Source organism: Lepidochelys kempii, chromosome 4 (assembly GCF_965140265.1).
Source record: "Lepidochelys kempii isolate rLepKem1 chromosome 4, rLepKem1.hap2, whole genome shotgun sequence".
Lineage (NCBI taxonomy): Eukaryota > Metazoa > Chordata > Testudines > Cheloniidae > Lepidochelys > Lepidochelys kempii.
The window spans coordinates 140,802,358-140,814,703 of record NC_133259.1 but is presented as its reverse complement, the minus strand read 5'-3'; the positions used below and the strand labels follow the sequence as shown (position 1 = coordinate 140,814,703).

Sequence of the window (12,346 nt, the reverse complement as noted above, 5' to 3'; positions counted from 1 at the left end):
GAGGGTCCAGGCAGCTGCGGTCAGAGTGGGGAGCTTCTGGCACACAGGCTCTGAGTGCCAGGGTGCTGCAGGAAGGGAGTCACACCGGGAGGTGGGGGCATTTCCGGGGTCCCTCAGGAGCATCCCCGAGCAAACGCCACGGAGAGAGTAAACCCGGGGGAGTAGCAGCAGCCATAGAGGGAGGCTTTACCCTAATTCCCACCTCCAGGGCACGTCACCCTCTGCACGGAGCAGGACTGAGCCAAGTCCCCTTGGGGGGGTATTCGAACCCTCCCACCATTAAGGAGCCCTCCTCTCCTCCATGCCCAGGGGACATGACTGGGCCTCAGTGCTTGAGCCCGAAGAGACCAGAGAACCTGGCCCCTGCTGCCCTGGCCAGAGCTGCCATGGAGGCGAGGCCAGGACCTAAGTTCCCTCGAAGCTGCCCGGCCGCACAGCGGGCTATCCAGGGCCACGCAGCCGGGGAGAGGCGCCTCTCCCCGGCCCCGGAGCTGCTGCGGCGAGAGGGGGCTGGGGGGAGTCCCGTCTCCCCGCTGCAGCCCCGGGGCAGCCTGCACCCCAAATCCTCATCCCTGGCTCCACCCCAGAGCCCGCATCCCCAGCTGGAGCTCTCACCCCCCGCACCCCAACTCTCTGCCCCAGCCCTGAGCCCCCTTCCCACACCCTGAACCCCTCATCCCTGGCCCCACCCGAGCCCTCACCCCCACCCCCAACCCTCTGCCCCAGCCCTGAGCCCCCTCCCACACTCTGAACCCCTCGGCCCCACCCCAGAGCCCGCACCTCCAGCCAGAGCCATCACCCCCCAACACCCCAACCCCCTGCCCCTATCCTCAGCCCCACCCCCTCCACACATCAGCTCCACATTGGTGCACATAGCAAAATTCACTCCGCACATGGATGGAAAAAGTTAGAGGGCACATTGGCCAGGACTGCAGTGGGATGGCTGGGTGGGGGTCCGGCTAGACGACAGAGAAGGCTGCTTTTAAAACGGAGTTAGCTACGGGCCTTGGGGCCCCTAATGCCTAGTGTAGACACAGCCCAACCCCGCAGGGTACAGTGCAGCCAACTAACACAACTGCCTGGACCTGGGTGCAGGGACTTTGTCCCCCGGCTGGAGCGCGCCCCACTGTCTAGCGGGTGCCCCCTGCTCGAGGACAGGCAGCATGGCAAGGAGATAGCACCCCTCCCAGCGGGTGACCCCAGCACTGAGAGCTGGGGGCCTCCCGGGGAGCACTCTGGGCTGCTCTGCTTCCCTTGGGGTCTGCCGGCTGCTGTTCCCCCCCCAGGCCAGGCCAGGCCCACCTATTCCCTGCGCCTCACCCACCCCCTATCTACTGCCCCCCTCGCCCCGACCCCCACCTATTGCCTGCCCCTCGCCTACCCCCACCTACTGCCCCCCTTACCCATCCCCCCACCTACTTCCCCTCTCGCCCACCCCCCACCTACTGCCCCCCTTGTCCCCACCCCACCACCTATTCCTTGCGCCTCGCCCACCCCACCTACTGCCCCCCTCCCACCACCTATTCCCTACCCCTCGCCCACCCCCCACCTACTGCCCCCCTCCCACCACCTATTCCCTACCCCTCGCCCACCCCCCACCTACTGCCCCCCTCCCACCACCTATTCCCTACCCCTCGCCCACCCCCCACCTACTGCCCCCCTTGTCCCCACCCCACCACCTATTCCTTGCGCCTCGCCCACCCCACCTACTGCCCCCCTCCCACCACCTATTCCCTACCCCTCGCCCACACTCCACCTACTGCCCCTCTCGCCCCCACCCCCACCTATTGCCTGCCCCTCGCCGACCCCACCTACTGCCCCCCTCCCACCACCTATTCCCTACCCCTCGCCCACCCCCCACCTACTGCCCCCCTCCCACCACCCCCACCTATTGCCTGCCCCTCGCCCACCCCACCTACTGCCCCCCTTACCCCCACCCCACCACCTATTCCCTACCCCTCGCCCACCCCACCTACTGCCCCCCTCCCACCACCTATTCCCTACCCCTCGCCCACCCCCCACCTACTGCCCCCCTCCCACCACCTATTCCCTACCCCTCGCCCACCCCCACCTACTGCCCCCCTCCCACCACCTATTCCCTACCCCTCGCCCACACTCCACCTACTGCCCCTCTCGCCCCCACCCCCACCTATTGCCTGCCCCTCGCCGACCCCACCTACTGCCCCCCTCCCACCACCTATTCCCTACCCCTCGCCCACCCCCACCTACTGCCCCTCTCGCCCCCACCCCCACCTATTGCCTGCCCCTCGCCCACCCCACCTACTGCCCCCCTTACCCCCACCCCACCACCTATTCCTTGCGCCTCACCCACCCCACCTACTGCCCCCCTCCCACCACCTATTCCCTACCCCTCGCCCACCCCACCTACTGCCCCCCTCCCACCACCTATTCCCTACCCCTCGCCCACCCCCCACCTACTGCCCCCCTCCCACCACCTATTCCCTACCCCTCGCCCACCCCCACCTACTGCCCCTCTCGCCCCCACCCCCACCTATTGCCTGCCCCTCGCCCACCCCACCTACTGCCCCCCTTACCCCCACCCCACCACCTATTCCCTGCACCTCACCCACCCCCCATCTACTGCCCCCCTCGCCCCGACCCCCACCTAATGCGCCTCTCGCCCCCACCCCCACCTATTGCCTGCCCTTCGCCCACACCTCACCTACTGCCCCTCTCGTCCCCACCCCCACCTATTCCCTGCCCCTCGCCCACACCCCCACCGACTGCCCCCCGCTCCCACCCCCCACCTACTGCCCCCCTCGCCCCCACCCCACCTATTCCCTGCCCCTCACCCACACCCCACCTACTGCCCCTCTCGCCCCCACCCCCACCTATTCCCTGCCCCTCCCCCTGCCCCCCCACCCCAGGGCCCAGCCCCCCATACTGTGCCTCGCCCCGCTGTCCCTCCCTCCCTGCTGCGGGGCCCTGGTCCCACTCACTGCTCCCCGTCTCTGCAGTTGTGGGGCTGCGATGGCATCAAAGCCTCGGTGGGGGGCTTGAGCTCTGCCCCTCTGGTGCTGCCAGGTGGGGTTTGCGTAGTGCTGGGGGGCTGGTGGGGTGGGGAGCTGCTGCTGAGACTGTTTAACCCCCCTTTTCTCCAGTCTGCCAAGGAGGGAGCAGCCAGCACCATTTACTGCGCCGTCTCGGAGGAGGTCGCGGGTGTCACGGGGAAGTACTTCGACAGCGACTGCAGGCTGATGCTGCCCTCTGCGGCTGCCCGCGACCCGGGCCTGGCCCGCAAGCTGTGGGAAGAGTCGGAGCGACGGACGGGCCTCGCTGAGAGCAGGGGCATGTGAGCCATGGAGCCCGTCGCCCCTGCCCTGCAGCACCCGGCTACTCCCGCGGGAGCTGGGACCCCGGGCGAGCAGGAGGGGAGATGGGGTCGCGGGGGCTCGCGCGGAAGCCAGGAAGGTGGGAATTAGCTGAGCCATTGCAAGGTAGGGATGCCAACTTTCTACTCGCACAGAACCAAACACCCCTTGCCCCACTCCCTGCCCCTTCTCCGAGCCCTCCCACGCCCCCGTCACTCGCACTCCCATCCTCACTCACTCACTCACTCACTCACTTTCACCAGGCTGGCTTAGTGGGTTGGGGTGCGGGCTCTGGGGTGAGGCTGCGGGGTTTGGGGTGCAGGAGAGTGCTCCAGGCTAGGATTGGGGGTTTGGCAGGTGGGAGGGAGATCAGGGCTGGGGCAGGGGGTTGGGGCTTGGCCTCTGGCTGGGGGTTCAGACTCTGGGGTGGGGCTGGGGATGAGGGGTTTGGGATGCAGGAGGGTGATCAGGGCTGGGGCATGGGGTTGGGGCATGGGAGGGCGTTGGGGTGTAGGCTCCGGGCAGTGCTTACCTCAAGCAGCTCCCGAAAGCAGTGGCATGTCCCCCCCTCCAGCTCCTACACAGAGGCCCAGCCAGGAGGCTCTGGCGCTGCCCTGTGCACAGGCACCGCCCCCGCAGTTCCCACTGGCTCCGGTTCTTGACCAATGGGAGCTGCGGAGCCGGCGCTTCGGGAGCCAGAGAGCCAAGGAGCCAGAGAGGGGACATACTGCTGCTTCCGGGAGCCGCGTGGAGCCATGGCAGGCAGGGAGCCTGCCTTAGCCCCGCTGTGCCGCCGACCAGTCTTTGAACGGCCCAGTCAGTGGTGCTGACCGGAGTTGCCAGGGTCCCTTTCAGTTGAAAACCGGGCACCTGGCAACCCTATTGCAAGGGCCCACTGCCTCCGTGCTGCTGAGTGCCATCTCCCCAACCCGTCCTGCTGCCTGTGGCAGCCCTGCCCATTATCTGGGGCACAGTTCAGAAATAACCTTGGCAGGGCAGGGCCTGTCTACACTACCCCTGCTCCTCCCCTGCTTGGAGGAGCCTCTACAGCGCAGCTGCTGATGTGGGGAGGGCCAAGTCATTCAGCAGCCTCCTCAGAGACCATGCCCGTGACCCGGCAGCATACAGGGCAGGCCTGGCATTGGGCCCAGCTGGGCCCTTCACTCGCCTTCTCCCCAATGCCCCCCGCAAAGGGGCCCTTGCTGCCAAGGGGCTGAGCCAAGGGACCTCCCTGTTCAAGGCTGTGCAGATGAACGCGCAGTCCTGGGGAGGGTGACAGAAGCTCGCTCGCAGGTGCTTTTCCCCCCGTGTTCGCTCTGCTTTATTAAATACAGCTCTCTGGTGCCTGCGAGTGGTGTGGGCTCCTTCCTGCGGCACGGGGCCTCCCCTTCCGGCGTCAAGGTAGAGGGCAGCGTGGCGGGCGAGGCAGGACACCTCACTGCCAAGCAATGTCTAGCTCCAGCCTCTCCTTCCTGACGGTGCGGAGCAGCTGGTCGTAGTCCCGGCGGTGGATGGCTGGGCAGCCGGCTAGGTTCAGGGAGCTGAGCCCATTGTCCAGGGCCAGCAGGCAGTGCAGGGTCGGGCTGGACACCTGGCTCTCGGCCAGCGACAGCTCTCGCAGATTGCAGAGGGCAGCGCCGGGGGCTGCCAGCACCTTCTGGAAGACGCCATCCAGGGAGAAAGGGATGCTGAGCAGGGCCACGGTCTCCAGGCTGGGGGAGCGGCTGAGTAGGGAGGCCAGGCTCGACCGCAGGACAGTGGCATGCTGGGAAGGGAGAGGCCCACACGAGCCGGCCAGGCCCAAGCTGAAGTGCCGGAGCTTGGGGAAGGGGTGGTGGAGCAGGTCTAGCTCCCAGTCCTGCAGCTCCACGGCAGGCTCCCCGTTGGGCACAGCGTCGGCCGGCCGCACGGGCCCCGCGGGCGCGCTCAGGTGGCTGCTGAAGGCAGTGAGGTTGGGGCAGCAGTTCAGCAGGGTGCAGAAGGAAAACTCGTCACCGTAGAAGAAGCCGTGGAGGGAGAGGGACTGCAGCTGGGCTCCCAGGCCCTGAGCCACAGGAAGCATCTCTGCCAGCCCCCGCCCCTGGTGCCCCGTGCAGTGCACGGCAAGCTGGGTGAGGCGGCTCCAGGCCAGGCGGTCCCAGCTGGCGCCAGGGCCGTCGCTGAGCGACACGGTCGCCTCCGCCATCTCTGGGCACACGGAGCAGAACGTGGCGAGGAAGGGCTCCTCCACCTCCTCCACCCGCCTGAGCGGCAGCGTGAGCCAGGAGTCGCCCGCAGCTGCCTGGGCACCCTGCCTGCGCCGGGCCAGCTCCTCCAGCGAGGGGAATCCCGGCAAGCCCTGCGTGCCACCGAACTGCTGAGTGTGAATGAGACACAGGGCCTCCCTGAGGTGGCTGGTGGCCAGGAACTCCAGGCTGGGCAGAGCCAGCAGCACAAAGGCCAGGGCTCTGACCAAGTCCTGGCTGTGGTCCTCGGGCTCCATCCCCTGGGCCAGCAGCACCCGCAGTGCGGGGCAGCACAGGGCGCTCTCGGTCTGATCATAGGCCAGGTGCAGCAGGGAGTCTGGCGTCACCTTCTGGCAGTGCGAGACGTCCAGCTCCCGCAGGCGCCGGCAGCAGGAGCCCACGGCTGCCAGCACCTGCGTGTTGGCCTGCGTCTCCGCCAGGCCCAGCTTGGTCAGACGCGGCAGGCCTTCCAGCAGGTCCACCAGCGCAGCTGTCGGGACCCGGCTGCAGCCGTTGAGGTCCAGGGAGGACAAGTTCTGCAACAGGAACCAGGGAGATAGACCAGGTGCTTCCCTCGGGGGGAGGTTAATGGCTGGGGGGCGTCAACGGGCTCGTCCATTAGCTCCAGGACACAGGCAGGGGTTGGAGGAGCTTCTCCCCTCCCGCCCAGCTGCCCCAGGCAGGGCCCCACTCTTGCGGTGGAGAGGAGACCTGTCCAGTCCTGGCTTCTCACCTGACCCTGGGGAGGGGCAGCAGGCCAGTGCTGTGCAGGAGCCAGGCAGACACTCCCCGGCATCCCTCCGCGCCCCCTGTCTATTTACACTGGGAGCTCTGGGCTGGGAGCCCATCTGCCCACCACACCCACTCCCCATGCTGCTAGGTGAACCGCTGGGGTTTGGGGTATGGGCTCAGGGCTGGGACAGAGGGTTGGGGTGCGCGGGGGGGGGCTGGGGATGAGGGGTTTGGGGTGCAAGCTTCCCCAGGGCTGTGGTGGGGAGAGATGACTCCCCCCAGACCCCTGTTGCTGCAGCAGCTTGGGGAGAGGTCCCTCTCCTTGCTGCGCAGCCGCGCAACTTAGGGGGAACTTAGCCTCTTCCCCGCTCTCACCAGCAGACATCATTCCGCTCCCACAGCCAGGGGCAGACTCCAGGAGTCCTGAATCCTAGTCCTCAGCTCTGACCACTGCACCCCACCTCTTCCTAGAGCTGGGGAGAGAACCCAGGAGTTCATCCGCTCAGACCCCTTCCCTCCTCATTTCCTGGTCCGGAGGTGGCTCTGGTGTCCCAGAAGGCGGCTGGGGCTCCGCTTACCTTGCACCGCACTGTGACCAGCTGGGTGATGGCGTTGCTGACCAGGCCCGGGCAGGAGCGCAGGCTCAGCGCCGTCAGGTGGGGCACGAGCAGCAGATGGAGCGCGGCCCGCGTCAGGCGCCGACTCTCACCCAGTAACTGGAGCAGGTCCTGGACCAAGCAGCCGGCTGTGTGGGAGACAGCGTGCTAATCAGCCGCCCTGAGCACGGGGCTGTGCTGGCAGAGGGGCTGCCCATGGCGGGCAGGGGGGCGTCTGCGTTGTGAAATGGCAAGGTCAGGAAGTCAGCGCTGCAGCGTGTTTCCTCCCGGCTGTGCCCATGTGGTCCCCTGCTCTCCCGGGTGCTAGTCAGAGCCACACTGCGAGGCCCCGCAGGACAGGGCCAGGAGATGCTCTGGGATGGGAGGGTGGTGGGGGCAGAGGGACAGGCCTGCCTCTCACCCAGCTCGTTGAAGGGCCCCATGACGTAGCGGAACTGGAACTCGTCGAGGTAGTTCTCGCTGTAATCCTTCACCCACACACCCTGCATGTGCCTGGCCACGTTGCCAAGGCACAAGCTGCTCAGTGGTGCTACGCCTTTCTTCCTGGGCATCTGGTTGCTGGGGGGAAGCAGAGAAGGGGTTCAGAGGGGAGAAGCAACAACCCCAGCTCTGCCTGCCCTTTCTGCACCTGCCAGCCAAGGAGCTCACAGCACCAGCCCACAGAGACTGAAGCCACACAGGGAGGGTCAGGGACTGATGGGGAAAGGGACTCATGCAGCAACTCAGCGGCAGGGTCAGAAATAGAACTCAGGAGTCCTGGTCCCCAGTCCATGTGCCTCAGCCACATGACTATCCTGCCTCCTCTCAGGGAGGTCTCCGGGTTGAAGTCCACCAGGGCATGCCAGGAAGGCAGCATGCACAGCCCAGGGGCATGGCGCAGAGCCCTCTGTGGGGCAGCCCACTGCCTGGCACTAACTGGGTCAAGAGGGAGCTGGACTAGTCTGCTGGGAGGTTCCACTTCTGCCCTGGACTAGCCCCAGGGCGCTCTTCCTGCATGTCTTCCATGCCTCTCTCCCTCACACTGCCCTGGTTTCTTTCTTGCCCTGCACCAGGTGCTCTCCCGTCTCCTCTAGATTTTCTTTCTCTTCTCCCTCAAATCTCTCTGCTGCCCCCTCGTTCCTACATTGCCAGCCATCTCGCCCACGCCCCTGCCACTCTGGGCAGATTATTCCTTGGCTGTCTGCTAGCAGGGTTCTTGGGTCTGCTTCGGAAGCCACTGGGACTGATCCGGGTCCCACTGCACTTAACAGGAGATGGTGGGCTTAAGCCTGCCCAAAGCTAAAGGCCTGTCCTTCGATCGAGGGCAGGGGCAGGCAGTGGACCCAGGCCACAAGTAAATACTGGGGACAACTAATGAAAAAACTGGAATGGGCATGAAGGTCAAAGGTTAAAAATCAGGGAGTCAGAGGGGGTCACCCAGCAGAGAGCCCCTGCCAGTGCCCGCTGCTCCTCAAAGGTGTCGGTGGACGCTGCCCAGAGAACCTTTGCTTAGTGGCGTGACTGTGCAGAGCAGAAACAGGCCCTACAGTCACCTCCAGCTTTATCTTCCTGGGACGGGGGATGGCCATCCTGGCCAGCACCAGGAGGAGGAGGTCCCACAACTTTGTGGGGCCATGGATAGGAAGGAAGAGGGGGTGAATTAGGAGGGGCGGGAGAAGTGGGGCCAGAATCTCAGGAAGAGGTTGGGAAGGAGCTGGAAGAGGGGCTGCAACCTGGTGCACCCTCCACGGACACACGCCAGGGTCTCCCTCTAGCTGCACAAGGAACAGATGTCAGGGGAGTGAGGAGCGGTGCCAGGTATGTGACCATGCTCAGAGCTCCACGGAGGAGCTGCCAGCTGATCTCCCCGAGCAGACTGTAGAACTAGAATGGCTCAGACCGGCCCACCGGCCCTTCCTTGCCCTCCTCAGCTGGCAGCAGGTTGTGGTGGGACACAAGGGCAAGGAAGGTTTCAGAGGAGCACTCGTGTTAGTCTGTATTCACAAAAAGAAAAGGAGGACTTGTGGCACCTTGCTCAAATAAATTGGTTAGTCTCCAAGGGCAAGGAAGTGGCTGGTCTGAGGCAGTGTGTAGGGATGTTTCCTGGGTGCGGCGCAGAGATGGATCATTTGGGGGCGTGCGGGGGCGGCTTGCAGGGTGGGGCCTGGCCTGACGAGAAGGCCAGGGGAGAGGGGTGGGCAGGGAGCACCCTCCTGCAGGACCTGCTCAAGGAAAGCGAGAGAAGCAGGAGGCAAGGCTGCCCGCTCCTCCTGTTGCACAGCACAGCAGGGTGGACAGCCCCATCCACCGGCCAAGCGCCCCAGGGTCCAGCCAGTCCCTCGGAGCCAGGGGGCCTGACCCCTGCCAGAGACAGGAAACTGGACTGGAAGGAAACCCCTGGGCTGATGTGCTATCCCAGTGCTTGTGTTCCATCCCCTGTACCTCTGGCTCTGGCAGCAGGCTTGCTCTCTCTGGCATGCATGCACCTCCCCACCCCCGGAGGCCCCCCAAGCTCTGCCATAGGGGCTGGCTCTAGGGGGGCTCCTGCTGCACCCCCTGGCTGGAAGCGGTTTCCATCACATGCAGGGTTTACAGCTGGGTCCAGCGGCTCTCAGCCCCCCTGCTGTACACATTGTTGCAGCCCCCTGTGCCCAGCCTTTGTTTCTCTCGCTGTTTGCAGGGTGGTTGGAGCTTGTCTCTTTCACCACCGGAAGCTGGTCCCATACAAGGTATGATCGCACCCGCCATGGTTTTCAGGGACCGTTTCCCTGTCCATTCCCTGCACACTGGATTTCACACATGGTGGGGACAGAGGCCTCCAGGGAGAGCGGGAGGTTTGGCTGAACCCCCGCTGGAGGTCTGGAAGCTGCCCCTGGGTTTTATTCCCGCGAGGGGGGTCTCACCTTTAATTTGTCATTACTCCATTTTAACAATCCCATCTACATCCCCACCTCCTGCAGCTTCCTCCCGGTTCTGACCCACCCTTGTCCAGCCCTTCTCGGTTCCCACCATCCCACCTCAGCTTACGAAAGAGTGACAGACGGAGGCTGCCAGAGACAGGATCCCAGGGACCGCAGCACAGGGCAGGGGGGAACACGGGCTGGATCCCTTTACCCCGAAAGACACCACAATTTCAAAGTGACAGCCCCTTACCAGCAGCAACTCCACCCCACCTGAGCCCTCGCCAACAGCTGGGCTCCTGCCTGCTTCCTGTCCCGGTGGCCTGGCTGGCCCCACCTACCCGAGGGAGGGGAGAGAAAGTTTCCTCGCCTGGCCTCCAGCGGGTTAAAGAGGCACAGACAGCATCCCGATGCAGTGAGCTGTAGCTCATGAAAGCTTATGCTCTAATAAATTGGTTAGTCTCTAATGTGCCACAAGTCCTCCTGTTCTTTTTGCGGATACAGACTAACACGGCTGCTCCTCTGGAACCTGTCAGGCAGCATGTTGTAGCCGAGCAGGCCCAGGGTATCAGAGGGACAAGGTGCGGGAGGGAATGGCTGTTATCGGACCAACTTCTGCTGGGGAGAGAGACGAGCTTTGGAGCCTCACGAGCTCTTCTTCGGGTCTGGGAAATGTACTGTGAGTGTCCCAGCTACATACCAGACCCGACCGATAGTGCAGCATAGGGAGTTAGCCCACGTTCAAAGGGACCATTCAAGACCATGCCCCTGTAGCTAGAGGACAAAATGGAGGGCTAGTGGCTTACACGCTGTAGTAATTTAAGACCATGATTTTGAGTGTCTGACTACGTTAGGAATGTACGTGCCCAGGCTGCTCTTCCGAGAGGGGCAGGTTCCTTTGAGGATGAGGCCTGACAGGTCAGATAAGGAGCGATTGCTTTGTGAAAAGTGTTTGCTTGACACTAAAAATCAGCTGGAAAGCATAGGAGAAGGAACTACGGGGGTGTCTGCGTGGAGGGCGGCAGCACCCTGGCTGGAAGCGGTTTCCATCACATGCAGGGTTTACAGTTGGGTTCATAAAAAGAAAAGGAGTACTTGTGGGTTCTCAGCACCCCCGTACACAGTGTCCCAGCGTTCAGGCTGGAAAGCAAACGAAAGCTGCGCATAACCCTGGAAGACAGAAATCGCATTGGGATGGGCAGCAACCTGCCAACAGACTGGGGGCACCCAGACACTTGGTGCTGCAACCCCACCTACACCTGCCCCCTAGTGCCAGCCCCCCCCGCAATCCCCCACACCTGCCCCCTGGTGCCAGCCCCCCCCCGCAACCCCCCTACACCTGCCCCCTGGTGCCAGCCCCCCCCGCAACCCCCCCTACACCTGCCCCCTGGCGCCAGCCCCTCCGCAACCCCCCCACACCTGCCCCCTGGCGCCAGCCCCCCCCGCAACCCCCCCTACACCTGCCCCCTGGTGCCAGCCCCCCCCCGCAACCCCCCCACACCTACCCCCTGGTGCCAGCTCCCCCCCCGCAACCTCCCCCACACCTGCCCCCTGGTGCCAGCTCCCCCCGCAACCCCCCTACACCTGCCCCCTGGTGCCAGCTGCCCCCCCGCAACCCCCCCTACACCTGCCCCCTGGTGCCAGCTCCCCCCGCAACCCCCCTACACCTGCCCCCTGGTGCCAGCTCCCCCCGCAACCCCCCTACACCTGCCCCCTGGTGCCAGCTGCCCCCCGCAACCCCCCCTACACCTGCCCCCTGGTGCCAGCTCCCCCCCCGCAACCCCCCTACACCTGCCCCCTGGTGCCAGCCCCCCCCGCAACCCCCCCTACACCTGCCCCCTGGTGCCAGCCCCCCCCGCAACCCCCCCACACCTGCCCCCTGGTGAAAGCTCCCCCCCCGCAACCCCCCCTACACCTGCCCCCTGGTGCCAGCCCCCCCCCGCAACCTCCCCCACACCTGCCCCCTGGTGCCAGCCCCCCCCCGCAACCTCCCCCACACCTGCCCCCTGGTGCCAGCCCCCCCCGCAGCCCCCCCACACCTGCCCCCTGGTGCCAGCCCCTCCCGCAACTCCCCACACCTGCCCCCTGGTGCCAGGCCCCCCCGCAACCCCCCCACACCTGCCCCCTGGTGCCAGGCCCCCCCGCAACCCCCCCACACCTGCCCCTCCCGCAACCCCCCCACACCTGCCCCCTGGTGCCAGGCCCCCCCGCAGCCCCCCCACACCTGCCCCCTGGTGCCAGCCCCCCCCCGCAGCCCCCCCACACCTGCCCCCTGGTGCCAGCCCCTCCCGCAACTCCCCACACCTGCCCCCTGGTGCCAGGCCCCCCCGCAACCCCCCCCCACCTGCCCCCTGGTGCCAGCTCCCCCGCAACTCCCCACACCTGCCCCCTGGTGTCAGCCCCCCCGCACCGAGTCCCGAACGATCAGCCCCTCCCCTCAAGCTAGTGCACCCACCGGTCCCTCGCTCTCGCGCGCCTACCCTTATGCCCCCGCCCCTCCATGCTCTAGGCTCCGCCCCCTATGTCCCCTTGCCCTTGCCGTAGAGTGATCTCGCACCCCG

General features: G+C 65.6%; 2 protein-coding genes across 2 annotated transcripts in view; one reads left to right on the top strand and one right to left on the bottom strand.

Moving 5' to 3' along the window:
* LOC140910938 (retinol dehydrogenase 13-like) overlaps positions 1–3,701 on the top strand; it is a 41,475-nt gene extending 37,774 nt beyond the window's left edge. Inside the window, exon 6 of the mRNA XM_073343128.1 lies at positions 3,123–3,701. Within this exon, the coding sequence (XP_073199229.1) occupies positions 3,123–3,317 (195 nt within the window). The 3' untranslated portion in view covers positions 3,318–3,701. The remainder of the gene's footprint in view (positions 1–3,122) is intronic.
* LOC140910935 (uncharacterized) lies at positions 3,515–12,279 on the bottom strand. The gene is made up of 5 exons (XM_073343123.1): positions 12,241–12,279; positions 10,881–10,955; positions 7,307–7,464; positions 6,868–7,034; positions 3,515–6,093 (listed from the first exon to the last, which is right to left on the bottom strand). Exons 2-5 carry the CDS (start codon positions 10,949–10,951, stop codon positions 4,768–4,770), a joined length of 1,722 nt encoding a protein of 573 aa, XP_073199224.1. The 5' UTR covers positions 10,952–10,955; positions 12,241–12,279; the 3' UTR covers positions 3,515–4,767.
* Positions 12,280–12,346: the final 67 nt, after the last annotated feature.

What these genes read in the sequence shown, in the direction of transcription:
- LOC140910935 (XM_073343123.1), bottom strand. Translation starts at nt 10,951, where the DNA reads ATGCGCAGCTTTCGTTTGCTTTCCAGCCTGAACGCTGGGACACTGTGT. An exon ending in GGGGTGCTGAGAACCCACAA is followed by an intron (nt 7,465 to 10,880) that starts GTACTCCTTTTC and finishes GCTTCCCCCCAG; the next exon opens with CAACCAGATGCCCAGGAAGA. An exon ending in TGGTCACAGTGCGGTGCAAG is followed by an intron (nt 6,094 to 6,867) that starts GTAAGCGGAGCC and finishes TTCCTGTTGCAG; the next exon opens with AACTTGTCCTCCCTGGACCT.